We start from the raw sequence: 21,846 nt of genomic DNA on the forward strand, positions 1-21,846 counted from the left end.
ACTTAAGTGTTAAATAATTTAGCACCTGTGGCACATCTTTACATCCTTTCCACTGAGTAATGAGGGGTGCGGGCTCTGATGGAATGGTGGATTATCAGCTTGTAATACAGCAGTGTGTCTACTCACGTGTAAGTTCAGCTCGTAAAGCTGAAGGGATTTTAATAGTCTTGGACTCTGTTCCAGGCCCAGTTTCATACTCCAGCTCCCGGTAATAAATCCGATACCCCAACAGCAAGCCATTCAGACTCTCAACCTTTGGTGGCTGCAAGAAGTTCACATTAGGAACGTGCTTGGTAAGAAGTTCAATGCAACAAACATCAGACAGTTTAAGACATTGGTTTAGACAGTCTCATCCAGAGTCTGGGTTCTGTGCGAAAGGGACTCAGACTTCTATGGTGAAAACAGATCCCTCAACAATACAAGAGCCAAACATTCATGGAAGTTACAAAACAACATTTAAAGGCATCATTGTTATTTTAACTCAGACAGTAGTTAAAAATGCTCTGGATGTAGTAGTTCACGGCTTATTTGATTCACAAGAACATGAGCTTTCTACATCCTGAATGCACAAGATCCGGTGTGTGACAAATTGTCTGGACAAACCAGTGGCAAAAAACACAGATGTGGCTACATGTTGCCTGCCACAAAAACAGCAGAAGAGGAATTCAAATTTTTGCAACAGCGTTATCATTAAACAGCGATTCTCTCCTGGCTGTTCTCCTTGAGGACAGCTTCTGGATTCAGCATGGTTGGAGACGAGGAGTAGGTGATGAGAAGCAGAATAAGGATCAGTAGTTTTAACTAATTAGGTGAAAAACAGGTATTTTGGTAATGGCCCTACTTCCATATGAGGTACTGCTGCTCATTTACATTTGGCTAGTGCAGAACCAGGGCCGGCTCCAGCATTTCTGCCGCCCCAAGCAAAAAAAAAAAAAAGCCGCGATCGCGATCGGCGGCGGCAATTGGAAAAAAAAAGAAGCCGCGATCGGCGGCGGCAGTTCAGCGGCAGGTCCTTCGCTCCTAGAGGGAGTGAGGGACCTGCCGCCCCCGAATTGCCACAGGTGCCGCCCCTCTCCCTTGGCCGCCCCAAGCACCTGCTTGTTAAGCTGGTGCCTGGAGCCGGCCCTGTGCAGAACACACATCCCTCAAGCCACATGTGTCTAGAACAAAGAAACACGCAAGTCATGAGAATAACTGCAATTTAGGAAGTGAAGGATGGTTACGGTCTCTCCCTTTTTGTGCCATGAGTATAAGTCTCACCTACAACACTCCTTAGAATCATAGAATATCAGGGTTGGAAGAGACCTCAAAGCAGGACCAATCCCCAGACAGATTTTTACCCCGGGTCCCTAAATGGCCCCTTCAAGGATTGAACTCACAATCCTTGATTTAGCAGGCCAATGCTTAAACCACTGAGCTATCCCTCACCCTTTAGATTATGTTTCTTTTCCCCCAAGGAGTCTTGCACATAATAAATTGGGACCCCCAGGATTCTGCTCTTTCCACTCACTCCTGCTTCAAAAAATCTTCTTTCTGGTTGAGGAGGAGTGAATAGAGCCCAACATTGCTGTTCTCACATCAGCAAGGTACCCCCTTTGGATACTGGGCTAAGTTGAAGAACAAGAAATTTAACTTGAGAACTAAATATGGATCTCTAGCATAACAGTTTGGAGCTATATAGTAATTATGTAGGGCCACCAGGCTGCCCATCCATACACTTGTTATTTCTCTAGAACATACTCTGCCACTCAATAGGACTTATACCTCAGCAGAGGAATGCTACTGCAATGCCGCAGGTCCTTCTCCAACTAGAGATAAAAAAGCCTAAGAAATCCATTATACTGAGAGGAGAGTTTTTATCTAAGGCTTGGTCTACACTTACCCCCCAATTCGAACTAAGGTACGCAAATTCAGCTACGTGAATAACGTAGCTGAAGTCGAAGTACCTTAGTTCGAACTTACCTCGGTCCACACGCGGCAGGCAGGCTCCCCCGTCGATGCCGCGGTACTCCTCTCGTCTAGCTGGAGTACCGCAGTCGACGGCGATCACTTCCTGGTTCGACTTATCGCGTCCAGACAAGACGCGATAAGTCGAACCCAGAACTTCGATTCCCAGCCGCCGAACTAGCGGCTGGGTGTAGACATACCCTGAGTGACTTACTTAGATATAGACAGGATATGGGAGTCATGATGGTTTGGAAAAAAAGTGTTTTTTTTTCAGGAGCACACTGTAGTTTTAATGTGGCAGAGAAGAAAAGTGACCGTGAGCCATTATTTTCTAAAGATCCATGCTCTCAAATTTAAGCAGCAAGGAACTGAATGGGTAAATGATAATGCCTGTAGCTATAATGATCTTGCTTTTAAATTCCAGAAAGATCTCCATGTACTTTGGAAACTTTACAGAAATAACTTTGTCCATCACTGAAACGGTAACTACTGGGGTGAAATGCAGTCACAACACCAGGTAACACCCTGTGTAATTTTAAAGAAGAAAGTGAAAACCAATAATTCAACCATTTAAAACAGGGAAAGAGGCAAGTACTGGGAAATTTAAAGAAGAATTTGGTAACAGTCTAGCATACTGCTATGAAAAAAAAAAAAAAAAAAAAAAAGAACATAACACCCCCTGCTCCATACCATCACCAACAAAAAGACACCCACCAGAACTGACTGTACTACAGAAAAATAATGCCTCTGCATTAGGGCAAAAAATATTTTTTGGGGGGGGTTGGTGCATAACCTAAGGCTGACGGAAAAGGGAATTGCTTACCTGTGCAGTAACAGACGTTCTTCGAGATGTGCAGTCCGTAAACATATTCCACAGCTAGTGATTGCACCACACCAGTGTGCATGTGTTGAAGAACTTTCTAGTTAGCAGTGCCGGGAGGGGCAGCACATGCATCCTTCATTTCCTCAGGTGCCTGCGTGACAGTATAAGGGGCGGACCTGCTCCCCCCCTCAGTTCTTCCACGGCTTTCAGAGCCCCTAGCCTGTGGAGTCTGCAGTAGCACGAGTGGAGAGTGGGTCATGGAATATGTATATGGACTACATATCTTGAAGATCCATTACTGTAGAGATAAGTAATAGTAAGTAATAGATAAGGAATCCTTTTCTGTATCGAGTGATAGTCCTTATCACATTCCACAGCTGGTGACTCCTAAGCAGTAGAACTTCCCGGAGGAAGGTACAAGGCATTCACACGCAGAGTGACTGCAGTAGCATCCTGCCAAACCTAGCATCATCCCTGGTCACTTGCACTTTGTGAACTTGTGAAGAAAAGACCAACTTACTGCCCTGTGGATGTCTCTGAGGGGTATGCACACTAAAGAGGTCACCAATGTAGCCGGTGCCCTTGTGCAATGTGCTAATTCTCTGCCAGGAAGAGGTGCCCCTGCCATCTATAACATGATCTGATGCACTTGGCTATCCATCTGGTTAGATGGACACTACTTGTCTCCTAGCCCTCTCCCCATAAGCCACAAAGAGCCTGGGGAATTTTGTGAGGGGTCTAGTCCTGTCAAAGTAGAATAGCAAGGCCCTTTCTTACATCCAACATATGCAGCTTCTTTTTAATTAGTGAGAAGTGTCATAAAGCACTTCAAAAAACCTGAAAGACTTTGTTTATGGACAAATACTTTACTGTACCATTTCCTATATGATGTAAAAAAAAAAAAAGGTAAACACTATTGAACAAGAGTATATGAGGGACACTAATGCTCCATGTTATGTTATACATCTAATTAAAGGATATTTCTTTAATTCCACATGAATCCGTTGACAATCAAATTGTATTTATGCTTTCATGTTTTCCCCAGTCCTTTCCTCCTTCAAATCTAGCACAAATACTCAGAAGATAAATGGCCCAGGATGTTTTTCTCTCTTTGCCATGAAAATAATGATTCTTCCTTGAAAAGGGTACTTTGCTGAAAGGTCAGGTCTTTCCACTCCTATCTGTCTTTCATGGGTAAACCTCTGATTTTGATGTAATGGATTATTTAGGATTTTTATCTATCTGGAGAAAGGCCCAAGGGATCTGCTGAGGTAGGTAAAGTGATTATGAGTGGCTGCCTGGATGGAGTGCAGCAGTAATAAGAACAATTTGTTTACATCATGTGAGTTACAGAAACTCCTGTGTCTAAAATGGAAGTAAAGTGATACACAATCTTGAAGTTAACAGTAACATCATCTAGAATTTTTAAAAGCAATCTTAGAATATTATTATAATAGGCTTTGATGGAAAGCACTTGTTTTCTACCAAGTATCAGAGGGGTAGCCGTGTTAGTCTGAATCTGTAAAAAACAACAGAGGGTCCTGTGGCACCTTAAGACTAACAGAAGTATTGGGAGCATAAGCTTTCATGGGTAAGAACCTCACTTCTTGCATCTGAAGAAGTGAGGTTCTTACCCACGAAAGCTTATGCTCCCAATACTTCTGTTAGTCTTAAAGGTGCCACAGGACCCTCTGTTGTTTTCTACCAGTTACATTTAAAAATAATGGACTGACTGGACCAAAGAAATACAGTTAATCTAATCTACCTGGATTTCAGTAAGGCATTTGATACAATTCCACATGGGAAATTATTAGTTAAATTGGAGAAGATGGGAATTAATATGAGAATTGAAAGGTGGATAAGGAACTGGTTAAAGGGGAGACTACAATAGCTCATCCTGAAAGGCTGGAGGGAGGTTACTAGTGGAGTTCCTCAAGGATCGGTCTTGGGACCAATCTTATTTAACAGTTTTATTTCTGACCTTGATACAAAAAGTGAGTGTGCGCTAATTAAAATTTGCAGATGACTCAAAGTTTGGAGGTATTGCCAATACGGAGGAGGATCAGATTATCATACAAGAAGATCTGGATGACCTTGTAAACTGGAGTAATAGAAATGGGATGAAATTTAATAGTGCAAAGTGCAAGGTTATGTATTTAGGGACTAACAACAAGAATTTTTGCTATAAACTAGGGACTTATCAGTTGGAAGCGACAGAGGAGGAGAAAGACCTAGGTGCATTGGTTGCTCACAGGATGACTATGAGCCATCAATGTGATGTGGCTGTGAAAAAGGCTAATGCAGTCCTAGGATGCATCAGGAGAGATATTTCCAGTAGAGACAGGAAAGTGTTATTATACAAGGCACTGGTGAGACCTCATCTGGAATACTGTGTGCAATTCTGGTCTCCCATGTCTAAAAAAGATGAATTCAAACTGGAATAGGTGCAGAGAAGGGCTAGTAGGATAATCCAAGGAATGGAAAACCTACCTTATGAGAGGAGAGACAAAGTGCTTGGCTTGTTTAGCCTAACCAAGAGAAGGCTCTGGGGGATATGATTGCTCTCCATAAATATATCAGAGTGATAAATACCAGGGAGGGAGAGGACTTATTTAACTTAGGTGCCAATATGGACGCAAGAACAAATGGATATAAATAGGCCAACAAGTTTAGGCTTGAAATTCGGTGAAGGTTTCTAACCATCAGAGGAGTGAAGTTCTGGAACAGCCTTCCAAGGGGAGCAGTGAGGGCAAAAAACCTAACTGGCTTCAAGACTGAACTTGATAAATTTATGGAGGGGAGGGGATGATGGGACTGCCTACTATGGTATGTGGCCCATCAGTGACTGCTAGCAGCAAAAATACCTAATGGCCAGAGATGGGACACTAGATGGGGAGAGCTCTGAGTCACTACAGAGAATTCTTTTTGAGGTATCTGCCTGGTGGGTCTTGCGCACATGCTCAGGGAGTAACCAATTACCATATTTGGGGTCGGGAAGGAATTTTCCCCGGGGTCAGATTGGCAGAGACACTGGGTGGTTTTCACCTTCCTCTGCAGCATAGGGCACAGGTCACTTGCAGGTTTAAACTAATGTAAATGGTGAATTTGCTGTAACTTGAAGTCTTTAAACCATGATTTGAGGACATCAGTAACTCAGCCAGAGGTTAGGGGTCTATTACAGGAGTGGGTGGGTGAGGTTCTGTGGCCTGCAGTGCGCAGGAGATCAGACCAGATGATCACACTGGTCCCTTTTGACCTTAAAGTCTATAAGTGGATTCAAAGAGAGATGGTGCATTTGGATTTTATTTTGTGAGTTATTAACATACAAAGTTAAAAATTCAGGTTTGCTTGGAACTCGACAGTCTTCTTTCCCCTCCTCCCCATTTAGACTGGCTGGTGTTTTCAGTTTTATATTCTTCTTTAACACTGATGTAGAATGCCCTGTTAGTTGTAGGCTACTGTGGGATTTGAGATTTGTATTTATTTGAAAAATAAAGTACGGCTGAATTACTGTGATCCCATATAAGACATGTCGTAATGACAAGTAATTGACTGCAACTCCCTTGACGTGGCTCTGGCACAACTATCCCATTTAGTTTTCATGAAGTATAAAGGATCCAGTTACCTAAACAACCACCTATTTCACATTAATTGCCCCCCCAATAACCAGTCAATTGGACAATTTTTTTTAAAAATTGTACACTACATTTCACATTCCCTGTTTGTCCTTGCAAAGGACTACATTGATTTGGAGGTGGGGCAATTGATTAATACCTATACTAGCTCCATTGGTAAAGTTGTTCAATACGTCTTCCATTTGTCAACATGCAGTAAAAGTGCGTTGCTGCATGAACATGTGCTCACTACTCATTTGAATAGCCAGACATACCTTCTAAGTACTGTTGCATGGCAATAAACAGGCCCCCATACATAAAAGAAAATTCTTCCAACATGCAGGAAGCCTGGTCTACACTGTAAACAGTATGTTTTCCGCTAGAATGCAACCTGTCAAAGATGCACTTCTTATTTGGGCAGAAGTCTATCTTAGGCATGGGGTGGGACAGAATTTCTGGCACAGGTCACAGATCCAATGGGTTAACCCATTGGGTTTTCTGTATTAATGCTCACTAGCAAGAGGAAGTCTTGAGTAATAGCACACAAAGAGTTCCAGGAAATCTAAGTAGCCCCAGGCCAGACTGAAAAAATAGGAATAGAAACTGAAAATGCATATATTTCTAAAGCAGATATGGCATGGTTACTCTCAGCATCCATTATTCTGGAGAAACTTTCTTTTTGAGGTCTAAAGAATGGAAGAGCCCAAGTGTACGTGGAATTCCTTGGAGGTCTGAATGTTGTCTTAGACACAGCACATTTGCCTGTTTTATCAACTGAAGGAGATTATATGCAATCTGAACTGAATGAGATTTTTGTTCCCTGATCCTTACCAACTCTGACAATGACTCTGCTGTGTATTGTACAGGCAAACTGTGATACCTAGTAATAACAGCAAGATGACAGTACTACTTGTAAGAGAAACATTCTCAGGCATCTGTAGAAACCCCTTTATGTCTCCTGTCTCCCTCAAGGTGCATAACTACCCAGTCCCCCTTAGACTAAAAGCCAGGAACCAGAAATTTACATCTTTCATCATAACATATAACTGGATCAGCAGCAGGGAACTAGGCTGCAGTCTTTCTAGTGTGCTTTAATACTTGCTTTGCAGAGTAGTTATTCACTGCATTGTGCCATTAGGCGAACAAGGTTCATCAATCTTAGGTCACTGTAGAAATGTTCTAGTAATTTTTGTATTTTACCTACCTGCCACTGAACGAGGACAGAGGAGGTAGTGTGGGGAGTTACTGACACAGAATGTGGAGGTTCACCTGGAACTAAACAAAATCCAAAACACAATAAAAGGTTATAATACTGTGGCAAAACACAGAAAACTTACTCCATCAACCCCTCCTTCCTTCACTACTGATCTTTCTGTCCCAGCTTCAGTGTTATGTTGCTCAATGGAAAGAGAGTGGACAAGAGTACTCCTATGCATGGCCAGTTACCTACCATACTTCCCCTCTGTCTAGGCCAGTGGTTCTCAAACTAGGGCCGCCGCTTGTTCAGGGAAAGCCCCTGGTGGGCCGGTTTGTTTACCTGCCGCGTCCGCTGGTTCGGCAGATCGCGGCTCCCACTGGCCGTGGTTCGCCGCTCTAGGCCAATGGGGGCTGTGGGAAGGGCGCGGGCCGAGGGATGTGCTGGCTGCCCTTCCTGCAGCCCCCATTGGCCTCGAGTGGCCGACCGCGGCCAGTGGGAGCCGCGATCAGCCAAACCTGCGGACGTGGCAGGTAAACAAACTGGCCTGGCCTGCCAGGGGCTTTCCCTGAACAAGCGGCGGCCCTAGTTTGAGAACCACTGGTCTAGGCTACCTCTCTTAACACCCAGTATGTATCAGCTCAGAAATAAAGAAGGAAAAGCTTATCAGGCGCTCACAGCTCTCCACAGTGTAATGCACTAGGTTTGCTCAGCAGAATAAACGATTACAGTTTGCTAAGGAGATGAGAATTTTTGCAGTTTTTACCCATTTGATTCTAAGGAGGCCAAACGGTTCTGGATTCCCTGTAACTAAACTCAAAGTAAATTAAACACACCTCAGCCATTTGGATGGACTGCAGCCTAATGTGGATCATGAGTGAAAACAATTGAAGACATTTCTTCAAACATATGCACAGCTCCACATTTATTTTTAATGATCCCTTGTAAATTATTCAATTTCTGCAAAGATAATGGTTGGCACAGAGTTTGGAAACCAATGAAACAGAGTTTAATTCCATTTGGAGACTCTTGAAAACTTGGTTCATTTTCAGAGGGCATACCAGGACACTTAAAGCTGCCTGTTATTAATTCAGCTCTTTACCACCCATATCAATTGTTTGTGAACAGAACTGTTTTTAACTGGGTGGGTACCACAGTCTAAGGCACACAATAGAATTAAATCCACTGGAAAGTGTGTTCTAGAGGTTATAGCGAGCTCTACCCAGGCCCCATCTCATGCCAAGGGCGGGATCATATTCCCTCTCCATCTTTCTTACCATCCTGCAGAGTAGTGACTGCTTCTGTCTCAGCACTGAAGTCACTATCTCCAATATCATTGGTTGCTTTCAGACGCAGCTTATAAGAGGTAAATGGGTTCAGCCTGTAAAACATAATAATGAGGATGAGGGACGAATTCTCTTCACAAGCTGTCTGAGACCAAACCTCTTACAAAGAACCTGCCCAAAGGCAAATGAAATTATTAGAATAGTCCATCTCCTTTTAAGACTCCTCCCTTTCTATCTGGCCTTGTCCTTCTTCCTAGTAGCACTGGATTTGCTCAAACTCTCCACTGTTGTCATCACCTTCTCAAATATCGACTGGACAGAGTTCTTAAAGACAGGCATTCTGTGCTCTTGATGGTCTACAGAATAGTCATAGCTATGATTCACAGACAGATCTATGGTAGCTTTTGGTTCTGGAACAGGGCACGTCGTATTAATAATAGAATTCAGCATGTATATTAGTGTTTCAGAGCTTCAGAGCACTGTTCATATTTTATGTAATATATCCTCACAACACACCTGTGGAGCAGCTAAAGACTATCATCCTCATTTTACAGATAGGGAAACTGAGCTAAAGAGAGGTTAGATGATTTCCCCAGAGCCACCCAGTGAGTCAACAGCACAGCAGGCATTAACTCTGAGGCCACCAGTCTCCCAGTTAATCCTCTAGATCATGCTGCAAGATTGGCATGTTTCATTCCTATTCAATTTCAAGCTAATGCTATTCTCTGAAATATTTGGTATAGACAGTGACTGCAGATTCTCTACAGTTCTTTTGTATACGCATGGCTTTAAGATATGCAAAGAGCAACTTCCAACTGATATAACCTTAGCAAAGCTTCTTCTAGCTTTTCTGTTGACTCACCTTCAAGAGCTTCAATTTCAGGGCTACAAGTTATGGGGAGTTTAGTTAATTAATTGGAAGTATCTGTCCACCAGCCAGCAGATGCAATTGTGACTACAGATCCAAAAAAACAATTGGGAAGGAATGTGTAAAGGGGTGAGCAGTCCCTCTGCACTCCTTTGCATCCCAGTGTGGTGTTGCAGGTGTGTCCCACCTTAATTTCCCAATTGGGCAGCAAAAGGTTTGCTTTATCAGCTCAGGGCAAGGAGAACCCAACACACATTAACAAAACAGCACGTCCCTTTATAAAAAGGCTTCAGGATGGGAGTAATTACAACAAATTTCATAAGGTCCTCACCACTGGACCCTGATTCAGAGCTCCCAAAACTTGAAGTCCATAACACCAACCCTCTAAGCCTTGTAAGGCTGGTCTGCTGGAGCCTGAGCAAAAACCTCATGCCACCTGCATGGCTTCTACTCTGCAGCTGAGCCTCTTCTTCTTATTTATAAAGCCCAGCCCTAGGGCAGGGCCTCCTTGATTACCCTCTAGGCTGTCCCAGCTGCAGACTCCAGTCTTTCCGTTAGAGGGGTAGCACATTCCTTCACAGGATGATTAACCATTGAGGGATGGGCAATAGTCTAGTGGCACACAAAATATTGCTTTTCTAGATTCCCCCAGGAAAATGCTTTTAGCAAGGTGGAGAAGAAATGTTTTCCTTAGTTCTACCCTATTAGAAAACTGACACTCTCCTTCAGCAACTTAAATGGTCTTTTTTGAAATACAAATCTTTGGTTTTCAATAATGATCATGTCAATTCCAAAATACATAGCTGGTCTCCTTGATTTCAGAGGCCTTGACTAGAAAGACACCAGGCATAATTCAGGCCTGATGTAACTCCACTGAGGACAATGCATCAGGTCTGCATTTGTCCTACAATCTTCAAGTTTTATTTTTCCTGCACAATTAGACAAAGGGTAGTAGCAATTTGTTTATGTCCCTGGGCACATGACTAATAAGTAAGTGCTCCTGCTATGCACCAGAAGCCACTGTTTGATATTTTTTTTTAACAGGCAATACAAATCTACATCTTAACTTCTTGGACACCATATTCTCAGCATGCCAATGGCCTTTTAGATACAACCTTACTTACATTGGCAGGTCAGTGGGGGAATAGGACTGCAACGTGAATAACTTCTCATAGGCTGTCAATGGCTTCAGTAGAACTTTAAAAGAACTTTAATTCCAGCATATCAGGTAGGTCTACACTTTGAGCTGTGAGTGTGATTCCCAGCTTGAGGAATCAGATTCACGCTAGAACTAGAATGCTAAAAATAGAACGTTGGCACATCAGCATGAGTGCCAGGAAGGGCTAGCTACCCCAACTGCATTAGAATATCAGGGTTAGAAGGGACCTCAGGAGATCATCTAGTCCAACCCCCTGCTCAAAGCAGAACCAATCCCCAGACAGATTTTTGCCCCAGATCCCTAAATGGCCCCCTCAAGGATTGAGCTCATAACACTGGGTTTAGCAGGCCAATGCTCAAACCACTGAGCTATCCCTCTCCACCATACTTGTCCAAGACACTAACCATGTACTCAAGGTAGCCAGCCCCTCCCACTGGTTGCGCTGCCACAGCTACATTCTATTTTTAGCCCACTAGCTCTGATCAAGCTAGTGTGAGTGTCTCCCCTTGTGCTGAGAATCCCCCCCTCCCCAGTGCTGAGACATACCCACTATCTCTCAGGAGCTAATTAAGGCTGGATAACACAGTTTAAACACTAATGTAATCTATACATTTCAGTATGGAAAATACAGATAAAATGGCCCTCATTTCCTCTGAAAAAAGGTCAAGGGCTCCCACAGAAATAATCACATTGCATTGATGGGGTGAATTTTAACATAAGCCTCTATTGAAAGTTCTGTAACTATTTGTATTTTCCAGAGCACTGGAGTCAGAGGGCTGGAAAAGATGACCTACAAGGAGAAACATTATGTTAAACTGACTGGTCTGTAATTCCCCGGGTTGCCCTTATTCCCCTTTTTATAGATGGGCCCTATACTTGCCCTTTTCCAATCCTCTGGAATCTCTCCCGTCTTCCACGACAGCGATGATCTTCTAAAAGTCATGGAAGATGGGAGAGATTCCAGAGGACTGGAAAAGGGCTAATATAGTGCCCATCTATAAAAAGGGAAATAAGGACAACCCAAGGAATTACAAAGCAGTCATCTTAACTTCAGTACCCGGAAAGATAATGGAGCAAATAGTTAAACAATCAATTTGCAAACACCTAAGGTGATAAGTAACTGTCAGCATAGATTTGTCAAGAACAAATTGTATCAAAGCAACCCAATAGCTTTCTTTGACAGGGTAACAAGACTTGTGGATGGGGGGAAGTGGTAGATGTGGTATATCTTGACTTTAGTAAGTCTTTTAATACTGTCTCCTATGACCTTCTCATAAACAAACTAGGGAAATACAACCTAGATGAAGCTACTATAGGGTTCCCAGAGAGTAATTATCAATGGTTCACAGTCAAGCTGGAAGGGCATATCGTGGGGATCAGTTCTGTTCAATATCTTCATCAATGATTTAGATAATGGCATAGAGCGTATAGTTATAAAATTTGCAGATGATACCAAGCTGGGAGGGGTTGCAAGTGCTTTGGAGGATAGGATTAAAATTCAAAATGATCTGGACAAACTGGAGAAATGGTCTGAAGTAAATAGGATGAAATTCAATAAGGACAAATGCAAAGTGCTCCACTTAGGAAGGAACAGTCGGTTGCACACATACAAAATGGGAAATGACTGCCTAGGAAGGAGTACTGTGGGAAGGGATCTGGGGGTCATAGTGGATTACAAGATACATATGAGTCAACAGTGTAACACTGTTGCAAAAAAGGCAAACATCATTGTGGGATGTATTAGCAGGAGTGCTAAGCAAGACACAAGAAGTAATTCTCCCACTGTACTCCGCACTAATACAGCCTCAGCTGGAGTATTATGTCCAGTTCTGCGCCACATTTCAGGAAAGATGTGGACAAATTGGAGAAAGTCCAGAGAAGAGCAACAAAAATGACTAGCGGTCTAGAAAACTTGACCTATGAGGAAAGATTGAAAAAATTGGGTTTGTTTAGTCTGGAGAAGAGAAGACTGAGAGGTGACGTGATAACAGTTTTCAAGTTTATAAAAGGTTGTTGCAAGGATTAGGGTAACAAATTGTCCTCCTTAATCTCTGAGGATAGGACAAGAAGCAACGAGCTTGAATTGCAGCAACAGCGGTTTAGGTTGGACATTAGGAAAAACTTCCTAAATATCAGGGTGGTTAAGCACTGGAATAAATTGCCCAGGGAGATTGTGGAATCTGCATCATTGGAGATTTTTAAGAGCAGGTTAGACAAACACCTGCCAGGAATAGTCTACCTAATACTTAGTTCTGCCACGAGTGCAGGAGACTGGACTAGATAAACTCTTGAGGTCTCTCTCAGTCCTACAATTCTATGATTCTATGGTCTAGTATACTAAACATTGGGGGAGGAGCCTAGAAATGGTTAACTCTGAATTAGATTTGAATCAACTCTGAATTAGATTTGTGGGACGTCCTTAGGCAAGTTACTAAACCTGTGTATCTCAGCTTTGCCACCTCTAAAACAGGGATAGTGACCATTACTTACCAGCCTCACAGAAGGGTTGCGAGGTTTCATTATCTAATGTTTGCTTAGTGCTTTGAAATTATAAAATATTTGGAATGGTATGTATTGTACTTTCTATGACCCTCTGATGTTATGTAATACCTCTCAATAACACAGGACGTTGCCTCATGACTGATGGAAGAGGAATAGGTTTTCCATTCTTCATTTGGTAGCTCCCGCACTTGCACAGTGAAGTACCGTATTGGTGAAGATCCATCACTACCAGGAACCCATTGTAACTGCAGGCTCTGTGATGACACCTCAGACTGGGGTATCCTCAGCTCTCTGGGAGGCGCTGGCCGCTCTGCAATTAAGCAAACAATGGGTATTACTGTGGGAAGAAACTCAAGCTAGACAAATCTAGAGATGTTCATGGAACTTCCCAGATGCAATGCAACAGATTACTGAGCTGCTGCTTTTAAATTTACTGCATGAAACAGTGAAGAAGACATTCTGTACCATATCTCATGTTTCACTTGCAAAGAGGAGTGTTAGGAATGATCCTTGGCTCTCTAGGGGAAAAAAAAGACACCTCTGGTTGGCCATGCTCTCAAATAGCCAGATCTTGTAATCAATAAATTTTATATCTCTAGAGACCAGAGAACACCTTCACCCTCTACACACACCTCCTTGGACAAAGAGCTGCTCCCTTGCCCCAGCATACATGGGAGGAGGGTATGCGTCAGGGTGCACTGGAGTGTGGTGGTCCAATTTCACTATGCCTGATCCCTCATGGGCCAGCAGCAGAAGTAAAGGAGACCACATTGTTACTCTAACTTTCACTTGAGCCAGCTGGTCGAAGATCTAGAAACCACACCCATCTTCCTGTGGCTGCTGTTGTCCACAATGTCAGAGCACAGCTTGGCGGAGTGGAGAATTGGAGCCTAAGTGCCTCATTCAGCTCACTGGTCAGACCCTCCCCTCTTTCTTCCTACACACTTATTGACCTTGAGCCTGCAGAGGCAAGACAGCTAGTCCCAGCGCAGATGGGGAACTCTCCAGAGCAATTAATGGTTAATATCTTTCATATGAGGTAAAGAATGGGAATGCAGGTGCTGCAAAAGGCAGTACCTAACAGTTTGAATATAGATCTCCTCTCCCTTGTCAGTGTATCTGCTCACCCCATTGATTTCAATAGAGAAACTCAATAGAGTGAGAAATAATTGTTTAATTGTTTATCATGAAGTTTATTGATTCTGATTAAAATGTGTGGCATGTAATAAAGCAGGAATTGATTGGAGACACCACAGTGACTTGCCTTCAAGAAGTGATATGATTCAACTTAATCAGCACTTGTTTCCATAAACACACACCTCTGACTGCATGATTCTCCTAGCTTTGTATGAAGAGCACTTCATTCCCTCTCCCCCACCCCAACTCAAAACATTTCCTTTATGGCTTGGCATTTCTCTGCAGCACGCTCTTGCTGACGCATGAATGCCAAAAGAATTGTAAGCTATTAGCCATACAGAGTCCGCAAGTGCCAGTAGTGTGCATCGCAGAGTTAAACGTAAAGGTCACTGTCTTGCACTGGCAGGACTAGACGGTTTCAGGGTTATTCTATTAGATGAAGTGAGTACCTGGTAAAGTCTTGTGGGGCTTTAATACTCTCATTTGGTAAACTTTGACTAGCTTGCAATTTTGGGCAGATCACATCTTGTATCCAGTTTCCCATGACAGGGTTTTAGTCTGTTGTTAAAGTCTTGATGACCCATTAGCATCTTCTTTTTTGTCAAAAAAAATTCCCTAACATTTAGTAGGAAACTATTCCTACAGAGGTCCCCCATTACTGGAGTTTAGCCACAAGCAAACTCAAAGGTTAACTTTCCCACAGAAGTAACTAAGCCAGTTCACAAGACTCACAGAACTTTTTCACAGGCAGGGGCAAGAGTTTCTTGTTAAGTTTAACAATGGAGAATCTCAAGGCTCATTAGCTCCGCTCTAACCAGCAAGTGTCACTATCTGGAAGGGCATTATAGTAAAGTGTAAATCCAAAGGATCAAGAAATACCATGCTGTCTAGCTATAACTATTGCCATGAAGCACCTTGTGATAATTAAGTCATAACAAGCACCATATATATAAAGTTTTAGACTTGGATTTTCATAGGAATCTTTGTAGTGGGGGTCTACCATGCCTTCGCTGCCTCCTGCTGGAGATGCCAGTGCCTGATGCCCCCCAGCTTAAGGAAAATCCAGTCAGGCTGGGCAATCAAAAAGCCTTAGTCCTCCAGGGGCCTGAAAGGGCCAAGAGGAGACACTGGCCAATCGGGAGCTAGCAGTCCTGTTCAGAAGGCTTGCCTGCCTCACCTCTTGTAATGGGGGAGTGCTGGGACAGGAGAGGAGCTCCTAAGTGTTAACCCAGAACCCCAGGGCCGGATCAGGGCCTTTACTTAAAACACTGCAACAAAATAGATACCTTTTATGTTTACTTGTTAGTTGAAAGGTGCAGACAGCCAAATTTGGAGTTTGTTTATTGCTGAACCATTTCAAGACTGATGCTGAGCTCACAGCATGGGCTGTTCTAATCCAGCTGGGCTACCACTAGCCTAAAGGAGTCAGGTGTCAAATCCTGACTGAGTTTCAATGAGACTTGGATGCCTATCTGTTTTAAACTCCTTTGAAACTTCCATCTTTATTTGATATTAAGTGAATGTTATTAGTGGAGAAGTGAATATTCATTCATGAAAGCACACACTATAAAGACTTTCATATTCGTTTGTTTCCTAACTGAACAGCTGCACCTTATGCATTTCCTCTCATCTTATTGATATGAGTGTCACCATTTTTCTTTCTCTCCCAGACACACAGACCAGACAGCTGGTCTCAACTTTATGGGATACATGCAGGGACACGTAGCCAGCTATTAGAGAGGGAAAGGTTTTGCTTTATATAATGACTCTCACATTCAAGATATCCCTACGGGCTTGATGATAATGGAGAACATTGTTATTGCAGTGAAAGTGGGAATTATGCAGTGGGCTATTATGTGCTCAGCAACAGCTAATGTGCAGCGTTGGAAATTAGAATGGCTATTTTTGAGAAAGAGAATGTTTCCCAGGACATTGGGGTTCTCGTCTACACTTTATTGGAAAGTTCCATGCATTTTTTAACCTTCCACTTGGGCAACAGCAGTTATGGGTGAGGAGATCTCAGGCTTATCAGTCTGGAAGATGGATGGGACTGTTAGCATGTGTATTTTAAAAAAAATTCTACAGGTATTTTTCTTCCCTGGGGACGGCACCTTGATGCGACAAGAAAACTTGTGTGTTCCACTGACCCTGAGAGCTATGGCAGTGGAAGTTTTAACTCCTGGTAGGGCCACCCAAGCTGGACAGGTCAAATGGTTGGGACCAGACAAAAAAACCCCAGCCCCACTGGTCTTCCAGGTTGGGGATGGAGCAATAGGCCAACAATGGTATGCTTGTAAAAAAGTTATAGAAACACAATAAAGTAGCCATTCCAGAAAACAGTGAGATACATAGGGATGGTGGAGCCTTGTTCAGGCCCCTCACATCGATGGTACAGGAAGGATTCAGATTCAGATCTAGAACTTGTTGGACAATCATATTTTATGAACTGAGAAATAAAATGCAAAATCCCCTAGTGTTACACAGTCATGTCAGAACTAGGCAAGAGCCAAAGTCTGCAAGCTGATCCCACGATCGGCAGGAGGGCTACCAGTTGAACTATCAGGCTTGCTTATATTGGGCTTTCTTGTTATTGCCTCCTCATGAAATGTGGTTCTACTCTGAAAAGTGATTCTGTATAATTGGTATGTTGGAGTTCCATACTTATTTTCTCTCAGGCCAATCAACTTTTCTTAGTTTACAAGTAAAAAAAAAAAAAGTTTTTCTGTCAGATCCTCAGACTAAATTGAGGATCTCCAAGGCAAGTGGGATTCTTTCCTGCTTATGTGAAAATACCAGTACCAAAAATTCTACAGATCAGATTCTGTCATCTCTTATTTTTTCTATAATATTTCTGAGGAACCCATCTCCTTGGTATTTAACTGGATTCAGTTACACCTGTGCAACCTCACTGTCACCAATGAGGTTCCACAGGTGTAAATTGAGGGCAGAGGTGACTCTGGATTTGGAATGTAGTTAATAATTCTGAGCCAGATTAAAATCTGGGGATGCCCTGGCAGTGTGCATTAGAGCCAAAGAATGGAATAACAGGGAAGTCCTTAGGTCAGAACTGAGGTGCAGTGGCAGGGCAGTGTGGGGGAAGCCTGCACAGTATCTGCTCACAGCTGCCTCTCCTAATTAGTGCAATTAATCTTCTTTTTTTCCTGAGACTGCTGCCTAAATGTTTTATTTAGAAGTTCAGCAAAGACCTGAAAGAAAATATCTGACTGCAGAAGGGGGTTGTACATGGTCAACACACTGCTTGATGGGAAAAGTTCAATCTCCTACAATCCATCACATTCATTGTACTGGTGAAGCCATGATGACTACAGGCATTACCCCTCTTTTCTGTAGTGATTACTGTGGCTTCCAAAGGCTCTCCCCAGCCCTGTCTGGTCTTGGCAGATGTCCGGAAGATGTATGCAGACTCAGGGCTGAGATCGGTAGCTGTGAACTGTCTGACTGTTGAGCCAACTTCCACTGTGGTGAACTTGTTAGGGCTGCTGGTTGCCAGGCGGTATGCAATTTGATATCCTGAATTCATAGCAACAAAAGCAGAAGAGCGAAGAGAGGTTAGGGTTGTTTTTCAATCTTTTAGTGGGGGAAAAATGCCAAGACTATTAGTTCATCCTAATTACTTATTTATTTGAAGGCAAAACAAAGTAATTCAGCTTTATAACAACCCCTCCCCCAGCCAGATGCAGTACATTATCAGGGAAATTACACACGTTGTGATGAATGGAAGGGCCTTCTGAGTATTAATCCACCATGAAACTCGTTTCACTTTTCATCCTTCACCAGAATGGGATATGAAAACAGTTTAATCTTTCCTGAGCATATTGGTACACTGAGAGAATGCCACAGGAACCAATAGAGTCCACACAATTGACTTTGACAGGCCAAGTCATTTCACTGAAACTAATCTCCCCCTACTGTTCCCCTCCCCCCGACACATACACATTTACCGCAGATCAGAGCATGCTGATTGAGAATTTTTTAAAACATGGGCATTCAGATCGCTTAGGTAGTGCAACTTTCCTATCTCACACACAGTTAATTTTCACATCTGTTTGGAGTTATCTTTTTTCATCTTTCCTGCCCATGTGTAGACCTAGAATTCATGCTGTAGTTGATGCTACAAGCCTCTTTCTTTTAATCACTTGGTGTTCCTGCTCTTCTCCTTCACTGCAGAAGATCAGGAGACTGTGGGGTCCTGCTTGAAAAATACCCCTTATGCTGAAAAGCTGATACTGCACTTCATCTGTTTAGTAGATTCTGCTCTGTCGACTCTAATCTCCTCTCAAGCCTTTCTGATGGTTATGAGTTTACAGTTTATCACACATTATTAATGATCCAACTGTGCAAACTAGTGTGTCCAGGATTCTCACACACCACAAACAACAACTGTCCCCCAAAGAGAGAATACCAAATGTTCAAACCCATTCTGGAAATGCTAGCAACTGCACCAGGTTCTCTTTCTCCTGGAGCTCATTGGCAACTTTTAGTCCAGCGGCTATGTTCCAAAATCAATTCATACTAGAACTTGTGTGGTGCTCCGTTGTCCAAGCTGAATAAAGTCAGAACTGTTAAATGCTTCATCAAGTTACATGAGAGAGGGTAATGGCCAAAAAACCCTCACAAAACAAAACAGCTGAACTCAGTCGTGACAGATTTCTGCCAAACCTTTGCTGATCTTCTGAACTACAAACAGAATTACTGTGTCTTTCAGAGTGAATTCTGTATATGAGTATGTGTATTATCTTGTGAACCATAGAATTTACCTGGGATACAAATGGTGTTATATGTGTATGCAGAAACTGGTAATGATGGGGATGGTGTGTCACAGGGTGATTGGCCCCAGTAAATGAAGTAGGTACAGCTCCCGGGTACGAGAGCAGGTGCTCCCATTTGGCCAATTAGGAGGGATGCTTGGATTAGTCAGGAGACCCAGAGAAGAGAGCAGACTGGTTCAGTCAGGAAAGGCAGGTGAGAGTTGCCAAAGACCGGTGGGACTGGAGGACGTCCTGGAAGGAAGCAGAAGGTGTTTCCTGGGGAAAAGTTGAAGGCAAGGAGAGCAGCAAGAGGGGTTTGCTGGCTGGCATCTCCAAGCCGGAGAGCGAGGACCAGAGAGGGTTGAAGACAGGGGAGTGGCAGAGGAGCTTACCTGCTGACATCCCAGGCCTGGAAAGTTGAACTCAAGGTAACTATGAGAGCGCTAGGGGGAATGAAAGATGCTCCCAGCAGAGAGGCCATGGGGTTCCTGCTGGGAAGAGTGGGGCTACACTCCAGTTGGAAGGGCTGGGGTGGCTGTCCTGGAACAAGGAAAAGAGAGGACTGACAATGTCCAGGCATGATTGTCTGTGGCATACCAGTCTGTGGTATGCGGGGCAGCTAGGGGCAAGATGTCTTGGGTTTTAAGGATTATATACACTGGGTGTGGGAAATAGACTATTTGGGATTTTTGGTGGGGATGATTTGAGCTATGTTTTGGTAATGTTAATGTTGATGGACTAGAGGTTAAGTTTGCATGGAGTTATGGGGACTCAAAGGGGAAACTGAGGCAAATGAGACTGTCTTGCCATGGCCTGCTGCAGGAGGGTGATCCAGGTGGGGCCCCCTATTCCATGTTGTTACTGATTGAATTTCTCTTCCTTGTATTTCCCTGTCTTTTTCTTTGGAGGCTATAAAGAAAGCTGTGACAACTGTTAGCACTGGGAATCTGAATGCTGGTACTGTATGCTGCTGTGACCCGGAGTTTCAGACCCCGTGGCTACACAAGCACAAGGGTAGGAGACCAGTCTTCCTTGGTATTCAAATTACAGCAGGTGAAAAACAGAGAGGGAGTCAATGGTCTGAGCCCATATAAGAATAATGACATATACAGATGATAGACTGGAAGACCAACATTTTCAAACCTGAGTGCATAAAGTTAGGCATCTAAATAACCAGCTTGCTTTTCAGATTACCTGTAGCTCCAATTGAAGTCACTAGGGGCTGTGAGTTTGCAGTACCTCTGTACATGTAGCCACTTATTTAGGTGCATAAACATGGATTTAGGTGCTTAATTTTGGGCACCCAAGTTTGAAACTTCTGGCTTTGGAAAATAAGGTGAATAGTAAGAGCTTGGGTAGTTTCTCAGAAACATTATAGGCTCAGCTGAGATAGCACAGATTAGAAACCTGAGCGTGTGGTTTAAAGTGCTGTTCTACTATGAACAGTGACTGTAATATGACACGGTGAGGCTCTACATGTACTGTCTCTTGTAACAGGGTTGGCCATCTCCTAAGCACCCTTTCATGGCCAGAGCTTGCTTTGCAACATCCTACCTCTGTTTTCCTCTCTTCAGGGTCCCTTAAGAACGACACATAGATTTCCCTCTGGGTTAACACCACCCCTGCCATGGGCGGGTTTAGTAGCAGAAACAGTTCTTTGCCTGGGGTGTCATTAACACAGTTTAATAACAGAAATAGTTCTTAACAGACCACAGGGTCCCAAAATAAAGACCATGACCCTACAAAAGTCTATACTTCGCGCGGGTGTCTTCTCTCACAGGCACAACTTGCTCTTCTGTCCCAGACTGTTCTCACAGCCCATTCTCCCAGCTCTTCCTAGCTGGAGCTTAGCCTTTGGGCAGCAGCATCTAGGACCCAGACTTTGAGACTTAAATGTCACCTGGGTTTTCCCACAGGTGCCTCCTGATGCCTGGGCTCCTCTCTGACACACCCTTGATCTCAGGTCTCCCCTACAGAAGCCCTTCACACTCGCTGTAGTCTCTACAATTTCTCTCCCCACTTCATTGCATCCTCCGGCTGCTTTTTATAGAGGAGTAATCACATAGATCTCTTCCAGGTGTTGGCTAGCACCCCTGTTACATTTCTCTGTGACTTCCCGATCAAATTTTTTCATTTGATGAGTATAAAGATGGTTTTCCAAGCTTATAGCCCTGAAATTCATCCTAAGATCTGAACATCAAGCTATGTACTTTCTGGCTGCTGCATCACTAATAAAGAGGGTGCAATTAGGGCTCAGTTAACAAGTGTGTTGATGACCCATGAGCCAGAAGATAATCCATCTTGCTCTCCCAAAGCTATACTGGTCTGCAGTGCTAACAGGAAATTTAAACTAACATTTTCACAGTTGGGTGACTAAAACTAGGTACCTAAACAAAAAATGATTTGATTTTCATAGGTCCTGAGCACTCACAACTCCCAGTGATATCTCAGAGGTACCCAACTTTGAACTTTCCAGCCTTACATTTTTCAGGCAAGTATATGTAATCTATCCCTTTTGACCTATAGTTCCGAGCCTCCCATCCGTC

At 43.3% G+C, this 21,846-nt stretch overlaps 1 protein-coding gene across 1 annotated transcript in view; it reads right to left on the reverse strand.

Moving 5' to 3' along the window:
- SDK1 (sidekick cell adhesion molecule 1) overlaps nucleotides 1-21,846 on the reverse strand; it is a 675,085-nt gene that overhangs the window by 63,648 nt on the left and 589,591 nt on the right. Inside the window, exons 29-33 of the mRNA XM_065411886.1 lie at nucleotides 17,868-18,062; nucleotides 13,503-13,704; nucleotides 8,857-8,960; nucleotides 7,589-7,659; nucleotides 127-262 (exon numbers count right to left, since the gene is read on the reverse strand). Of these exons, the coding sequence (XP_065267958.1) occupies nucleotides 127-262; nucleotides 7,589-7,659; nucleotides 8,857-8,960; nucleotides 13,503-13,704; nucleotides 17,868-18,062 (708 nt within the window). The remainder of the gene's footprint in view (nucleotides 1-126; nucleotides 263-7,588; nucleotides 7,660-8,856; nucleotides 8,961-13,502; nucleotides 13,705-17,867; nucleotides 18,063-21,846) is intronic.

Source organism: Emys orbicularis, chromosome 10, assembly GCF_028017835.1.
Source record: "Emys orbicularis isolate rEmyOrb1 chromosome 10, rEmyOrb1.hap1, whole genome shotgun sequence".
NCBI classification, from domain to species: Eukaryota; Metazoa; Chordata; order Testudines; family Emydidae; genus Emys; species Emys orbicularis.